Below are 15,487 nucleotides of genomic sequence, written 5' to 3' on the forward strand. Positions count from 1 at the left end.
AAAACACACAGGTTTGGAAAGGCTTTCAGAAGTGAAATCCCAGTAATTTCAGTAGTGTCTAACACCCAGATTCACCAAGATAGCAAGCAGCCAGTGTCCAAGCAGAGGAAACGTGTTAATGTACTCACACTTATCTGAACATTACCTTTCTTGGGGAATGGGAAAGCGACCAAGTCTGTCATTGGCAGGAGAGAGAGCTGTTTATAAGAAGCCGCTGGTTGGAAAACTTCCACACACTGCTGCCCAAATGCTAATGATTCAAAGATGCAACTCGAGCACAAACATCTGAACTCAGAGTGTAGCACAAGTACATCTTGAGGAAATTAGACTAAAATGTCAGTGTACATGAAAGTAAAGTCATTTCACAAAAAAAGAGACTACAAAGGACTCAAAAGGTCCTTTATTCCACAGTGCAGGACCACATACACTCAAGCCCCTTCCTTTAACAATGTCTGTCTACCCTATTAAAATCATCAAGTCAAATAAACAGTGTCAGCAATCTATTACTGTTATCATCTGTAAAGCAGGTAAATCTGGCAACAGTCCTGAAGAGACTTCTTAGTTTCTCCCTCCTCAAAACTTACAGGCACAACCTCTTCCAAGTAACCTACCACAGAATTCAATCAGAACAAGCAAATAACTCAATTCTCATTATTTTCTCATCAACATGTAACTTCATACAAAATGTTATCAGCCCCCTTCTAGACATGTAGTTGAAAGAGAAGTGCAACATCCTTCTCTAGGGGGAAGGAACAACCCCAAGGAATAATGCAGACTGGGTAGCATGGGTAGAAAGCACACTGGGCAGAAAAGTACCCAAGGCTCTTGGTGGACATCAAGTTGATGACAAACCAATGGGCCCTTGAGGCAAGGAAGATTAATGGTATCCTAGGCTGCATATGGAAGAGTTGTCAGCAGGCCAAGGGCTCTACTCAGCACTGGAAAGCCACACGTAGAGCACAGTGCCCAGTTCTTGGTTCCCCAGTATAAGAGAGACACAAACACACTGGAGACAGTCCAGTGAAGAGCCACTAACAACCCCCTGGAGCATCTCTCATAGGAAGGACAGAGTCAGCCTCTAGAGCCAGCCTAGAGAAACCCTGCAGAGATCAAATCAGTACATGTAAAATCCAAAGGGAGGGTGTACTGAAGAGGGAACCAGCCTCTGCAGTGGTGCAAGTGACAAGAGCAGATACAGAAGGCACAAACACAGGAGATTCCTTGTGATAATCATGAAATTTTTTTTCTTGTGTGGGTGACCAAGTGCTGGCACGGGTTGCCCAGAGAGGCTGTGGAGTTCTCCATCCTTAGAGACATTCAGAAGCCATCTGGATACAGTCCTGAGCAACCAGATCTAGATGACCCTGAGCAGTGGGGCAGGACAAGATGACTTCCCAAAGTGCCTTCCAACTTTAACCACTGATCTGGTGATACAGCTGTAGGCTGAGGAAGCTGGAAAACCAGGACTCCCTGGGGACACGTGACCTTTTCAAACTGCCTGTACCAGTCTTCCAATGGAAATGCATTGTATGGTAACAAAGGTGAGCAACACAATACTTGTGGTCTTCAGTGGAACCAGGTGTTTGCTCCCTAGCTTCTCCCAAAGACAGTCAAAAAAACAACACTAAAACTCCCAGATTCAGGAAATTCCAACACACCTGTTGCTGGAAATCCATATTACTTAGCAGAGAAATAAATGTTTTGGGGTATAATTTCCATTCTCTTTAACTTCAACAACAGTTCCTCTGAATGCAACTTTTTTCCATATTCGTCATTTTTTCCTTGTCATCATTTTGGCCTTTACACTACACAGCTACACTAACTTAACACAGCTCACTCCTCTTACATAACCATGCTTGAAATTCTGTGAATTTCAAGGAAAAATTACAGAAGTAAACTGCTAGGAGCCTTCTTAAATCTCGATAGTTTATACCAGCTTTAAGTAGTTATTTAGTCTCCTTAACAAGAGGGGGTTAAGAAAGAAGTGAGGAAGAGGTAAACAGATGTCCTACAGAGTGTCAGCAGGAGGATCCCCAGAAGCCCACCAGCAGCAACAGGAGATACACAAACCAGTACTCCCAAGATTAGTGACCAGACACAGCTTCTCATCCTTCACACAGAAGAAATTTCTAGACAAGTTCTAGGAAGTCCACACAAAGATCTCAGACCAAAATTGTTAAATCTCAGAAGTTTTGATAGACTGTCAACACATTTGTAGGACATTTTTACTCTCAAAAATGTCACAAACTCTACTAAGTTTTTCTACAGCATAGCTGAAGAGTGTTTACCTCAATTCTACATATTAGCAGGTGAAAGAAGTCAGTCTGTAAGTGATTACTGCAGAACAAGGCTTCTCTAAGCTTTCAAAAAAAGCAACCACCTACCTCGTTCCTTCCCATGACATTCTTCACGTGTCTAATACCACAGAGCACTGGAACAAGAACCAACTGGAACTACAGAATACAGGTGTTTATGCTATCTACCTTGAAGAAAGTGAGAGAAGTGAGTGGATACCAAGACTTAGTTAGTTAGCAGTGCTGGGAGTAACATTTGCACCTAATAATTTCCACCTATTCTCACTCCCCGATTTCCTATCCCTCCACAGAAAAAATGAGAAGGGTCCAACTCCTGTTATCTAAAACTGCCACCACAGGGCACAGTTCTTGAGGCGAAGAAGACTGTCACCAACACTGTTCCCTTCCACTGCAAGACAGGGCATTCATCAAGATGGAATTAAATAGTCTGTGACACAGTAACTCAGTATCCTGAGCCTGTACCCTTCATTCTGGATGAGGTTTAGCTGAGGTTATCCAGAAAAGGGCAAGTGCAGAACATTTCCTGCCTTAGAACCTAATAACTATTTGAATTTTTATAAACCCTTTGAATACTGTTAATTTAAAAGGCAAGAATTTACAATGACAGAGATACATTGTCTAGCATTTGCTCCAAGAATATCTCTGAAAAATGGCATATTAAGATATGGAACTACATTTTTCTTCAACTACAGAGCAGATAAAATGTACTCCTATTAATGTCAATGGAGAACTCAATGTCAACACTTTTCTGAGTTCTTAAGTTTTCCTCACTATGTAACAATGAATATATCTGGAACAGGATGCATGGGCTACACAAACTCTCCCACAAATAAAAACAACTTATCTCTGAACAACCAAAACCACCACAAACGAAGTTCCTCAACTGTGTTATCTGAACAGGTTGACTGTGACACACCAAAAGTATAACTGAAGGCCAAGAGAAGGAGCATGAAGAAAATAAGGGGCACCCTGTCTCACTACTCTTCTCCTGCATCTGGGCTGTTAATCTTAGGATATCTGTCAAGAGTCACAGGGAAGTCATAGACATATTCTATCAAAACTATCCTAATAAGTAGGACACGTTTTGCTCCTAGGTGACCTTTAACAACAAGTGAAGATGACAATACAATATTATACACATCTCCTAAGGAGTGTCAGGAAATGCCTATTACAGTAGTATACTCCCTCAGAGGGTGTGTGTGGTGAGGGGGAATCAATGCCTGTAACTTGCTTATGACATCTGCCAGCTGTCATTTACAAGATTAAATACTGACACAATTTTTAATACCTGTGTTTTGTTCTTCACTCTTCCTGTGGTATTCAAGTATTGCCATTGTTTGGGTGGGCAAACCCTACACTAAACTTCTTCAGATTCCTCCTGCAAGGAATATCCACAGCCTGCACCATGTTCCATTCCAGGCTCAGCAGATGACCTGACAAACAAGTGCTGAGAGAAATAATCTAAAGGCCAAGGGAACAATCAACTCTACTGTTAGCCTCAGAAAGGCTTGAGCCTCTGCAGGCAAGGCTCCGCGACAATACTCAATCAGGAATAGAAATCCAGGAATTGTAAAATCCACCTCTCCTTCCCAGGCTTAACTCAGCAGAAGCAAGCAGAACCTGCAATGAAATCAAAGAGGAATCCTCCTTCTCAACTGAAACATCCAAGAACTGCAGTATTTTAGATGAAACCCCTTCCTTCTCCACTTGGCTTGAATGGGTTCTGCAGCACTGAAAAGCTGTTCTGCCAGTATGGAGCAGTTGAGTTAAGCAGCCTAAAAAGTGATGGCTCCTTAAAAGCAGGAGTCAGTCCTGCACCATGATTGGCAGATTTGCTTTACCTCCAAGGCATTGTCTCAGAGCATGCTAGTCTCACAAAACTCATGCTGCTCTGGGGTAGGAGCTTGAAGAGGAAGGCAGGTTGGCTGGTTGGTTATGAACTTTACAGCAAAATGCAGTATGCTCCAGGAACTTCCTTTTCTAGTAAATCTAAGGAAAAATGATTTGTTTCTTCTCTCAAAATGTAACACTTGCCTGTGTTATAGCTAGGCCTGACAGGAGTTTCACTACACAACAGCAAAATTTAACAGCCGATATGAAAAGTTTAAAACAAATCTTTACTAGAACATGTAATACTGCATCAACAGTTTTGACAAGTTTAGACAACTGAACAAAACTGAGGATCAGCTACTCATTTATCTGTCATATTTTAGGAACTAATTCAGAAGGATGAGAATTATCTTGAACTACCAACATACCTCTCTTACTCCAGATTTCAACTTCCATTGTTTTTCCCAAATGCCCTTCCTCATCTTTAGTCTTGCAAATCTATGGAACATAAAATGCTGAAGGAGAGAAAATTGAGCAAAAACTGCAAACTCCTCCCAAACACCTGCTTCATCTGAACTAAGACTATGAACTATGTAATTCTGAGCAGCCATCACTTACCAGATAATCATACAGTTTTTGCTTCATTTCTTTCAAAAATGCAAAAAACAGAGACATTCTGAAGAGGCAACAAATAAACTGAAACAAAGTTACACAGTGGTGATTCTGTGAACAAAGACAATTTTCTTCTTACAGACCTTTGCACACTTTCCCAACACTATCCCATACTAGTAGGCAACTACATACCGTTATACTCCCCAAAAATAAACTTATGGGTTCACTTTCCAATTTATGATGTACAACTTATAAAAGGCACCTTCAGTCACTCTATTAATACAGATAAAAAAGAACTCTCGCTAATACAGACAAAAGCAGAATACTGCTTGTCTGAGTGGGCCAATGAAAAATGAAGGCTGGGCTCACCAGCCTCATTTTTCATTCACTTATTGGTATATATATGGATTCACCCAGAGCAGTCTTCAAGGCTCTCTCTAAGATCTCTATTGGTAGGTTAAGTAACAACAGGGGATAAAGTCGGTAACATCTGCATCTGTGGTCATATAAACAAAACTCTGTCTCTTCCTCACTCATCTGCCTTGCTACTTATTTCCCAAAAGACCCAAATTGCCTGAAATAAGCATATGCTTTATTCAGCAAGGATTAATGGATGTTGTCCTCCAAAAGGGCTGGATACTGAGGAAAAGCAAAGAAAACACACCAAAATAAACTTCTTTTCAACATAAATTAAGGTGCTACTATTTACACTGAACAGCTTATTCTACCAGTTGCATGCTTTGCCCAAAGAAGACAACAGAATATTTAATTAAAATACAGAAATACAAGTTTTTAAAGAACATCTTTTTCCTCAGCATGTGCAGACAAATCTAAATGCCCTTCAAATATCAAAAGGCATTCTCTGTGAATGAGTACATCTCCCCTACCATGATGCAAACTTCTGCCCACCTGATATTACATTATGAAACTTGTTTTTTAGGAAGTTGTATTTAAAACAATTAGTTGGTTTTGTACAAGCTTCTAGAAGAATTGCTAAGAGGCAAAATCTAGGAAGTTCTAGCTCAAAGGATAGTTGTCACTGATACAGAATGGGAGTGCTTGAACAGCCAAAAGAGTGATACTATTAACCAAAGCTCCTTTCAAAAACATTCAGTAACATTTCTACAGTGCTTATTACTACAGAACCTGAAAACAGAGGAGGACTATAAAACACCTGCAAGGAAAATATTGTTTTCCCAAGAGCACTTCAAACAAACACGGGTAAAGGAGAGCTGTCTAAACTGCTGTACCTACACTCTCCATATATACTATATACTGCTATATATTATCTATACTCTCACTTCTCTGAAAATTCAGAGCTGAAGTCCAGATCTAAGTCACAGTTCAGAAAGTCTAATCTTTCACTTTTAGCTTTGGAAATTAACAGAATCACTTTCAGACCTGAAGTAAATTTTGGACTTATTCTAGCAGATGTACTGCCACTTATGGTGCAAATAACACTCAGGAAAAAAGAGTGTATTGTGTCAAGCTTGCTTAACTCAATAAAAACCCATTCTAAATGAAACAGAGGAAGAAATATAAGGATTTGATGCTAAAGATCTACTTCCTCTGTCCTACCCAAAAGAATAAAAATTATTATCAGTATTTTGAAAACTAATGAGAAGTTTAGAGTCCTCCTGACTCACTTCTGAAGTAGCAATCCCAAAACAACACTCCTCAAACTAAAGCTAAGGAAAAAAAGTTAAAAAGCCTTGTGTAACAGGAGGAAATATGTTCCTGAAAGAAATACAATAGCTTTGTTTCTATGCTAAACAAAGTTGGTGTTTAAAGAAAATATTTGAACCTCATTAGAACAGCAGAATATGGAAGAAAGAAAATCTGGATTTCTGGGAATTAATAATCCCTTTCACCTGTCAGCAGGATCCTGGAAGTCTATAAGGTGTAGGGAAGGACAGGTACAGCTCAGCTGTGTGTCTGTGGCTGTTAAACAGGCTCTTGGCAAGTAAAATGACAAGACAGTGCAAACAGTGGCACAAAATTTTACTAATTACTGGGCATGGCTTTTCCCATTTACCAATGGGGCCAAATCCTAAAAATTTCATTCAAGCCATTTAGCATTCCACTGCAATAAAAGCTTGTAAGAGGACAAACTTTTCAAAACCTGAGGACTGTGTGTTTGTGAGCAAACTACACAAATTATACTCGCCTGGACATTTCCTCAAAGCTGCTTACTTGGGATAAGGGGCCATGTGCAGGCTCTTACACTGCAGGACAAGGAAGGTGGCTCCTTCCTGCAGCTACTTCCAATTTACTAAAGACAGAAAGCAGAAAGGGAAGGTGTTTGCTTACATATAACCTAGCAAGATTTACTAGCAAAGACTGAAGATAGCTGGAAATATTAAATTTCAGTGGGATTTAGGCTCCTGACTCTCTTCATTTCCTTTTACAACAGTGGGAGCTCAGCAGTGCAGGTGATGAGCAGCAGGCTGTCCTCAGTGCTGTACCTGACAACAGGTCACTGTCAGCAGAAGCAGCACCAATATACCCCAGACTGCTCAGATCATTCCTAACTCTAAATTAATAGAAATACTGTTTGTAACCTATTCAGAACAGACTACAATTTTGATTCAGTATGTGATCATATGTCCATTTATTTTTTAGACCATTACCCAACAAACATTACAAGGTAGAAATAAAAAATCTTAATTTAGTAAGGGATTAAATTAGGGGGTTTTTGGTAAATATTTTGTACTGGTGACTTCTACAATATTAACATTATAATAACCTTAAAAAAAAATAACAGAGATGCTGCATGCCTCAATCCCAGTTAAGAAGTGTCAAAGGAAAGAGCAATGCTGTTCTGCACATCCACACTTTCTGTGGAAGGCACTGAGTCTCCTCAGGGGTATCATCTCTCCAAGTGAGAAAATCTATTAGTTCATTAACTTTCCAGCTTTGATGACCTGAATTCAGAAAGATTCCCTGAACCACAAATAGCCCATTCCTTGCCTATTCAACACTGAAGGCAAATCCCACAGGAATTGTTTCTGGCTTTTTTCAATTAACCTACAAGAAGCTCAGTATTTTACAATTGTCCAAAAATCAACACTATGTAAAGAGGAAATCTGTGAAATACACACCAGCTTACACAGATTGCAGACACATTTCCTGTAGTCATTTCAAAACAACAAACACAATGAATGATGAGGGGGATGAAGGAAGAAAGGGAGATGATGGGACTGAAGGGCCTTGAGAGGTTTTGGGGGCTTGATGAAAAATCCTCCTCCATAATAATAGCAGCAGAACAATTTGAGAACTTGCACAGGAATAGAATGATAAAATTTTATAGTAAATAAAAGCCAACACAGGATGAGTCTTTTTGCCCCCCACAGCTTACTTCAGGTAGAAGGAAGCCACAATAAATCTCTTACAAATTTACAGATAATCAATACCACTGTGTCCTGATAATAACCTCTCTCTGGGGCATTTTTGTACCACACAGTGCAAACACCATGATCAGACGCACAGATCAGCAGTGCCTGCAAGACTTAAGAGTAACACTGAAATGAGCGCAATAGAAAAAATTCACAGCCATGCAGAAAATTAAATCCATGTGTGTAATATAAAAAAACAGGTCCACTCAGATGCCATCAACACTTTATAAACAAAACTAGTGTGGAAGTAAAATATTTATTTCAACAAAGATTCTTCACTTAGAAAATGTAAGAAAAAGACATGCACAGCCTATGCTCAGACCACATGAAGTCTAAGAAATTAATGTTATGAATTTATTATATAAGCTTGTCCAATTTTATACCATTCACATGTATAATTTATTTTCTTAATTTATGTTTATTCTCATTAGCATTAAACAAAAATGAGTTTTTCCACAAATGAACCTCATTCATAACCATAAACCAATAAAGCAAGTTATCTGCTCACATTTTGCATAGTATTATACTTTATTTAAACTACAAGCAAGACAGTTTCAGCCCTCAAACGCTGATTTTATACACAGCTAATTAAAGAACTGAGGCCGCTCCACTGCAAACACCATCTACACATAAGTGTTTATTACGGTTTTGCTCTCCTTGGAGTACTCATGTATTAAGTGCACCTTTTACCTTTCCTAAAATGTTGAAGTCAATATGGAAGTTTTTTGTTAAGCTATCTAACAATATTTACTTATGCTGAGATGCCAGTACTTGCACTTTCAAAAAAGAAACATCAGTCATTTAAAAATTCTACTAGCTTTAACTGACCTTCAGAAAAAGAAAATAATAATGTGACTGAAAGTATGCCTGGCTGCGCTGGAGTTTTCTACAATGCTACTTTCCTGCTCTGTGTTTCTACAAAACCTGACTCAGAATGAAAAGCATGACCTTACTTCTCAAGAGCTGCTTTTCCACTTGTACAGCTACTAGAAATCAGAGATAAGATCCAGTGAGCATATGTACAAGGTCAAGAACCCATTACAGACTGTAACACAATCACTCTGTTTTATGAATGGACTCACTCAAACTATCTTAAGAAAAATCTGTCCCAGTCTATCACAAAATGTTTTCACCACATGCAGGGACACTGACACTGCACATCAGTTGTGGTGATGAAAATTTAAAGGCACCTGCACTCGGACTACCTGCCCTAGAGATCAAAGCCTAAGACCTCCAAAAACTTGCTTGAAATTCTGAAAAATGGGGTCACTAATGCTGTATGTACCTGTTCAGAACAGATTAAAAGGAAAATTTTGAGAAATGTTAATGTCTTTCACAGAAAAAAGAGCTAATTTTATGTTACATACTGCTATTACAATTATTTATGTAGAATATCAAAAACTCATCAGTTTTATAGGTACTCTCAGAGTTCTCTTACCTACCCTACCAGGGAAAAATAGTAATGCATGTTCAATAATGGATTACTATACAACTTGAGTGAAGGGATGGATAACCCTAATGAAGGCACTTGAAAAAGCTCAGATTGAATTAGCCAGTAAAAAATCCTAACAGATCACTTCACCTTTAACCTTGCAGTCCTCTGTAAAATCAAGCAAATTTCAAATACAGCAAGATTCATAAATGACACTGCTCCTTCCTGAGCCACTCAGAGGCAATGGCTCAAAACTCTATACAAAAGATGTTTGCTCAGAACTTAAAACCCAGTTAACAAGGAAAACCAAGAAAACTTGTAACTGAAACCTGAACATCTACAGAACTGAGGAATGCTAACGAGATTAAGCAAAAACTAAATGACAGTATGCACGCTGTTTTACAAATAAAACAACAAATACCTAGAACTGACTACTCAGACTGCCCTGGAATTAGTGCTCTCACCTTTTAAAAATTCTAAATGTATTATTAGGACAGTCAGTTTGCTCACAGCATTTCATTAAAGAAAAAAAAAATTGTGAAAACTGGAAGGATTTCATAAGCTTAAACATCCAATAAATACCAAGTATTTTCATATATTTATTAATTTGCACATAACCTCCTTCATTTGAATAAGAAAGAGTGCTTTAGTGTTTTGGTCTGTTTTATTCCTAGTTTTTAAGCCTACCAAAATTTGAGTTGTGAATGGAAACTCATGACTGTGAACGCTACATGGGTTTAGTGAAGATGCTCTCATAAATACATCTGAGAACATAAAGTAGTCAAGATTCACAAGCCAAGCATGTAAAACATGCAGTTAACCAGGTGATCTTACAGCACTTGGTATGCTCACATTCTTTTATTCAGAGCTGAAAAAGCCTGCAGTAAACCACCCCCCATTCCACTCTTTCCCCACGTTCCATGCCTCTCCCTGCTCTCCCCAACACCTCACACAGGCTCTGAGGGTTACAAGCCAAAGCAGATCCTCACGTACTGCTTACATAACCTGAATGCTTCAAAATGTAACCACACTTCAGAGTTTTTTCTAGGGGTTATCTGCTCTATGATGCTCAAGATGGACCAAATTTACACCAACTGCTGGAACTGATAGATCTACACATTGTAGGCTGAAGTATAAATTTAACAAACCTCATCTCAACCTGCATCATCAATTCCCCAAGACTCAAAACAAACCATAGAAGCAGTTGGTGCTCCCTGGGGAAAAAAAAAAACCTTCTGCCTACACAAAGCCTAGAACAAGTGGCTGTTAGATCGAGGAGAAAGGAGTGCTGGCAATGAAAATATGAGTCTTAATACTTTCTCACTGAGCAGGTGGAGTTATTTACTTCTAAGTTTATGTAACTTTCTTTGAGGAAGAAGTAACATCAATCAATAAACCATTGAAGGAAACTAAAGGTTGTCTGTCTTTCTCCACAAGATTGAACAAAATGAGAATTTTCTTGGGCACAAGTATTTCAAATAAAACTAGTCAGAACCTTACACATTTTTTTAAAGACTTGTTGTATTGCAAGCACACGTGTAGAATCTCTAAATGCTGTGCAGAATTCATAATGTAACTGTGTAACACCGATCCACCAAAATAGTTCTGAGAACTGGCAAAACACTACTTTGTAGCACTGCTCTAGAGAAGAAAGACATCTCTGCAGGAAAGGAAAATTATCGGAGCATTCAAAAAACCCCCTCCAACTGTAATGATCAAACCCAATAACCTACACTGGGTCATGCTGGCCTGCAAAAAGATCTGTCCAACCAATTTGATGGTGACACCTGCATTGAGGGGAGAATGAGCTCTTGCAAACAAGTTCATTCAACACAGCTTAATGTTGCTTGCTTAAATTTTGAAAATTAATTCCCCAAATGCTTTCTGAATTCACACATTCTAATTATTTCTGTAAGAAACGTCAGATTCTTTTTACTATGTACAACTTTTCCGTCAAAATACATTCAAGGCTACAGTTTTCCACTAGCTAATCAGTCACAGCAAAACAGCTCAAATACACTTGCGGGAAACATAATTGACACATTCTAGATCTCCTTTACAGAAATCATGTATTTCCAAAAGTTTTAAGTGCAAACCTACCATTTCTGGCATCTCAACTAAATAATCTTAAAATCAGATTTGCTGCAAACTTGCTTGAGAGCTTTGAAAGTATTTCTGTAGCCAGCAGTAATGGGTTCACTGAGAGTTAAGGAGTGAGAGCCAATCTGAGACCATGAGAGCACCTGTAAATCTGGACGAAAACAACCCCAACCCTTCTTCAAAACAGGTACAATTCATATTCTGTGGCTCTATCAAACCTGCATTTTCATATATTACACATGTATTCGGTAGACGACTGCACTCTTCCAAATAATTAAAAAGCCCCAACTAACTAACTGCAGTCAACATATATCATGGACAATTACATGACATTTCTGAAATGTTGTTATTTTTAGTATCCATATCTGCTGCAGTGTGTATGAATTTGAAACAACAAAGTCTGAAGACTGCTTGAGAAAAAGGAACCTTCTGTCTCTCAAAAGTCCTTTTCCACTGTTCCATCTCTGGCTTTAACATCACCCTGAACGCTCTCTGGATAGACCTTAGATAACTATGGAACAGTTAGATTTTATGGAGGTGTTAAAAGTACCAGAAGTGGATACTGAAAGTAGCACCCTGGAAGCCTTCTGAGCTTAACCTCAACCCGAGTTTGCTTTCCTCAGTATACAACAAACTCTCTCAGAAATACTCTTCCTAGGTTTGAAATATACTCAAATCTGAAGTCTCAAAGAATGCATCCTCATCTGGACTACCTCTGATGAAAAGCTTATCACCATCTTTACGTCAGGAAGAACAAGAGAATGCAAAGTTCTTTATAGTAAGATAATTTATAAATTAGGAAAAGAGCAACTGGTTAAACATACATCTCAGTTCATTTTGATTACTGTAAAACCCACTTGTGTACAAGTAAAACAGTGTAACCCGCGCCATTGCCCCTGAGGTAAGAAAAAGCACATCACAGTGCACACCAGGATCTAGCAAATCTTAATGGATACTTGGGATGACAGATAATCTGGCACCAATTACAAGAATAATAAAAAAGAAATCTAGAATAAAACTAATTCCTAAGTATCAAGATGTCCAGGTAGAAGACTGGTGCTTTTCCAGGTTTTGGTCCACTTCTAACAAATTTTTTGTATGGTAGAAAAGGTAAGCTTAGGCAATGTTTGGCAAATTATTATTTCTCAATTCCTTTAGCTATTATAAAACATAATAACAGAAGCATGAAATACATTATAAAAATGTAAAATATTTTAAAAAACAGAACTTGCTTGAAGGAAGTTATGTTAATATTGCTATGCTCCAGGAACACCACCATTCCAATTTGGCTATTTCTAGCCTAATGTAATAGTAAAGAGCTACCCCCATGCAAGAAGGAAACTAATCTACAACAGAAAGACCTCCTGAGGAAAGATGATCAATAAGAAGACAAATTGAAGCAGCCTACAAAACCACCTCTGGAAGCACTCTTAATTGAGAGCCAAAGAGCAGAACCACCACATTTGGACAAAGGAGTGAGGATCCATAGCTGCTGCATGAGTAGCACATTTTCTAAACATAGACTCTACTCCCCATGAAAATGCCCCTCATTGACACAAACAATCCCACTGCAGTCACCAACACTAAGTCATTTCCTGGACCAAGCTTCACAACCACTTAGGCATACACAAAATGCGTGTTAAGATTTTTACATCAACTACACCTGCTGACTTCTGCAATTAACAAAGGGAAACCCCCCAAAATCTCTCAAAGTACATGCTTCTTTTCTATAAGCACTTTATCAATAGGATTGTCAACAAAATGTCTTAAGTAAAAAAAAAAAATATCGGAGGGGACACCTGCAAAGCTGCTATCAACACATGTCCCCATATAGTTGCAGGCCTTGATGACTTGTGACTTATTGAGTTATTTTAGGAAGAAGACACTTTGTTTTTCACATATTAACCTAGATATTCTTTAAGCAACTGAAAAGAAAGACAACGCTAATAAAAATAGTTTAAAAAAACTTGATAATGTTTAACTTTATGTAAGAACAGGGCTCCATTAGAGCATTTCTCACCCCTGCAAAACAAATTTCACATACAGAAGAGGTGAAATACGCAAACTTCAGTTTATCGCATTGTCATATTCACAGCTGGAATAAATGAATCTGTTTATCAAATGAAAAGGCTGCTATCTTAGTTGCTGCCGTTTGTTACAAAACACATACATTGCTTTTGTCACGGCTTATTTTTGTACAGGTTTTCCTACTACTTGTTAATAAAACTGTGGCCACATGGCAGGAAGTCTTCTCCTTTATTCCTCTAATCCAAAACTGACGTTCTTGGAAAAGGCTTTTTAAAGAAATAAATGAAATATGGAGATGAAAAACCTATCATCAGCTAAAATTCCTAATCTCATAGCCCACTTTTTTCTTTTTACTTTTACCACTAAATGCAACTATCAGTGATTAAAAGTAGAGGAAAGAGTAAAACAGCCTAACTCAGACTGCTATAAAGTTGGCTGCTGAGCCTATAAAGAATCTTCTAATTTCATCAGCAAGAGTTTGGATGAAGCAAATATATTGATACATGCCTTGCCAGTGAAATGAGATAAACAGGTATGTCCAGTTTCTCTAAAAAGGCAGAGCACATTAGTTCTACACCACTGCCTACTGGGATCAGACATGGCATTGAAAAGTTCACACCAAACCTGAAAAGCCAACGCTAATGCTTAAAAGGCAGAGACTCAGCTAAGTATCTTCTTTTTAACATACACCGCGCTGAACACACACACGCTTCCTGGTCATCCTCCAGCAGACTGAACCTTTCCTATTCCTCTCGTTCCACAACGCCATTACTCGTGCTGTAGTTGTTATTCTGTTGTAAGCTTTAATTGAACCGACTGTCAAAACACAGCAGCGTTACAGCACTTCAAATTAATAATCTGGCTCCTTCCCCTCTGTAACTCAAAGAGAAGGCACACTCACGACTCTACCGAACCTGCAGCAAGTTACCTATGCCTACATGCTTATAGTAACACCTTCTGAACAGCTGGCATTGTGCCACCTACATTTTATTATCATACGACTTAGAGCCTCTTCTACGGAGCGAAGAGATAAATACAGCAAGAGGAAACTCTGCAGAGATGTAAATAAATATTCCCCCCCACACCTTCCGGAGCCAACTAATTTTGTTGACGAAGGCGCATAACCTTCGGCTCCCTCTTTGACGCTTTTTCCTTGAAAACAAAGAAATCGGTCCCCACTGCCGTACGTGGATTTTCATAATTGATCTGTTTGATGAGGGAAGCGATAATCGCAGGGGGGACCAGTTCCTCCGCCTCCCACTCTCCGTGCGGCACCACTTCCCTGAGAAGCGCCTTCCGCACGGCCCCGGGGTGCCGGCTGACAGCTCCCCCCGGCCCGCACGGCCCCGGGGTGCCGGCTGACAGCTCCCCCCGGCCCGCACGGCCCCGGGGTGCCGGCTGACAGCTCCCCCCGGCCCGCACGGCCCCGGGGTGCCGGCTGACAGCTCCCCCCGGCCCGCACGGCCCCGGGGTGCCGGCTGACAGCTCCCCCGCCCCGCTCGCACCCGCGGCCCCGGCGCACGGCGCGGCCCGCACGGCGCCGGGGCCTGCGGAGGCCGCTCGGGCCGGCCCAGGCCCGGTACTCACGGGGAAGGCGCGGATCCGCATCTTGGTGTCCTTCCGGCTGCCCGTCCCCTTGCTCAGGTTCGACATCTTCGGGTCCGGCGGCGCCTCCGGCGCGGGGCGGCAGAGCCGGGGGACGCGCGGCGGGGCGGTGGGCCCGGGAACGGGCCCGGGGGAGGCCGCTGGCGACCTTCGCTGCGAGTGCGGCCCCC

General features: G+C 40.1%; 1 protein-coding gene across 1 annotated transcript in view; it reads right to left on the reverse strand.

Annotated features, from left to right (window-relative positions):
* Positions 1-15,444, reverse strand: part of CUL3 (cullin 3) — a 55,147-nt gene extending 39,703 nt beyond the window's left edge. Inside the window, exon 1 of the mRNA XM_021553698.3 lies at positions 15,300-15,444. Coding sequence (XP_021409373.1) covers positions 15,300-15,365 — 66 coding nt within the window. The 5' untranslated portion in view covers positions 15,366-15,444. The remainder of the gene's footprint in view (positions 1-15,299) is intronic.
* Between the last annotated feature and the right edge of the window lie 43 nt (positions 15,445-15,487).

The sequence above is a fragment of the Lonchura striata genome, chromosome 10, assembly GCF_046129695.1.
Source record: "Lonchura striata isolate bLonStr1 chromosome 10, bLonStr1.mat, whole genome shotgun sequence".
Lineage (NCBI taxonomy): Eukaryota > Metazoa > Chordata > Aves > Passeriformes > Estrildidae > Lonchura > Lonchura striata.